The sequence below is a fragment of the Echinops telfairi genome, unplaced genomic scaffold, assembly GCF_000313985.2.
Source record: "Echinops telfairi isolate 266 unplaced genomic scaffold, ASM31398v2 ScPeMD7_12;HRSCAF=54, whole genome shotgun sequence".
NCBI classification, from domain to species: Eukaryota; Metazoa; Chordata; class Mammalia; order Afrosoricida; family Tenrecidae; genus Echinops; species Echinops telfairi.
This window is the reverse complement of record NW_022103909.1, coordinates 9,112,709-9,114,545: the sequence shown is the minus strand read 5'-3', so window position 1 is coordinate 9,114,545 and position 1,837 is coordinate 9,112,709. Positions and strand designations below refer to the sequence as shown.

Here is a 1,837-nt window from a genome sequence, read left to right as displayed (position 1 = left end):
GCGATTGCATAAAAGATTTCATGAATATATGCTTAGCCCATATTAGAATATATCAAAGAGAAATATAAAATCTTAATCTCTTTCATTATTCCACGAAACCATCTTTGCATTTACATTCGGTCACTTTAATAAGTGCACAAGAATGAATACGTCCTGGGCGGGCTAGCTAAGAAGTCTTTTACCCATTAACTGCAGGAGTTTGAATGAAATGAATATAAGGAATTGTTTGGAATTAGTTCACATAACCTGCAAGATCTACAAAAGTGAAAAAGTAAGCACCTTTTCAATGGTGAGTAGTTGATCATAATCTGGACTTATTAAAGAATTCCTGAAAAACAGCTTCTGGGAAATTAATGCCAACTCACCAAAAGTTAGTGCCATCACCAAAGGATCTTTGAAAATGTTATTTTCAAATGGCATTCATTAACTTTGTTCTATGTGGCTCTGCTTTTTACATTTCTAATTTTCCTAGCACTATTAAAAATAAGCGACAGGTCCAAACTTCTGAGGCACAAAAACTTTCCCATAACTGTATTTCCTTTCCCAGTGTGCAAAATGCTCCCTAGAATTTAGAGTTTTCACTAGGTGAATGAGACCAGGGCTATCATTGGATTATATTTGTTCCATTCTGTTACTAACCATTTTTTAAATAAAAGACCAGGGCAGGTTCTAAACATGTTAGCTTCTATAAAGCCATTAGTCCTAAATTTGATCCGGCAGTTTGCTGGACAATGGCGTCTGCCTGCGGGGCTGAGGGGGGTGCGGGGGTGGTGGGGGTGCCTGTTGGTCACTCTGTACTACCCACCCTGTTGGGGACAGGAGGATGAGTTAAGATCCCCTAAAGAAGCAGGAATTAGAATACTAACCCAACAGGACTTCAGCTCCTGACTGTCCATGAGGTGGTTCTTGCCCTTGATCATTGCCAACTCCAACAACGCGCCAGAGGCTTTGACTATTATGTAACTCAATTGTTCGCACCCTTCTCCCCAGTCCCTCTCAAGCTACGTTTCATGCAGGAATTACAGCACACCCCAACTGCCCTTCTTTTGATAAATCTCCATTTATGTTAGATCCTGTTGGTGAATTTCCTATGCCGCCTGCCAATTCAGCGGCTGCAGCTCAGCAAAGTCCGCTTCGACTTTTTTCTCCCTTCTGGGGCTATCCAAGTAAGCATGGAAAAAGCCAAAACTTTGTGCAACTCCTTCTGAAGAGCGTTTCGCTCCTTCCTGTCTGCAGGCTGCAGCAAGTCTGAGACGCTAAAGGCAAAGCTCTCCTGGCCCTGAACTTCCTAGGGAGCCGGCGCGGCCTGGCCTAGGAAACAGGTGCGACCGGGCCAGAGACTTTGAACTTGGAGAATTCCCAGAAACCTGCCCAGCGCTGCGCCCGGGGACCTCGGGGCTAGGGACTGCTCTTCCCGGTACACACAGTGAGGTGCCTCCAGGGCGTCCCCGTACAGGCCAGGCAATCAGGGTGTCCAGCTACTCTTGGAAAGGAAAGAACTCTCAGAAACCTAGGGGTACCGCTAACCCCCAAACCAACCTCACTGCCCTCGGGCCGTGCTGGCTCCGGAAGATGCTGCAGGCCAGGGTAGAACTGCTCTCTTTCCTGGAGTCGAAAGCCCCACCCTAAGGGCACCAGACGGGAGAGACTACAATGCAGAGCAGTCGTCGTCACGGATCCGCACCCCGACTTCAGGTCCAGATGCCCTAGGAAGGCCCCGCCAGGCACGGTCCTGCACCCCGGGGCGCGTCCAGCTGTCCTGCAACCGCGCGGCGGAGCCCCTGGGCGCGGAGTTGGCTTACCTGGGGCTGGCGGCGCGAAGGTGCAGTCCCCGTCG

At 48.9% G+C, this 1,837-nt stretch overlaps 1 protein-coding gene across 1 annotated transcript in view; it reads right to left on the bottom strand.

Annotated features, from left to right (window-relative positions):
• The window catches only part of DBX2 (developing brain homeobox 2), a gene marked incomplete at its 5' end in the record, with an annotated part of 49,507 nt that extends 47,671 nt beyond the window's left edge, over nt 1-1,836 (bottom strand). The window contains one exon of the mRNA XM_045287237.1: nt 1,803-1,836. Within this exon, the coding sequence (XP_045143172.1) occupies nt 1,803-1,836 (34 nt within the window). The remainder of the gene's footprint in view (nt 1-1,802) is intronic.
• Between the last annotated feature and the right edge of the window lies 1 nt (nt 1,837).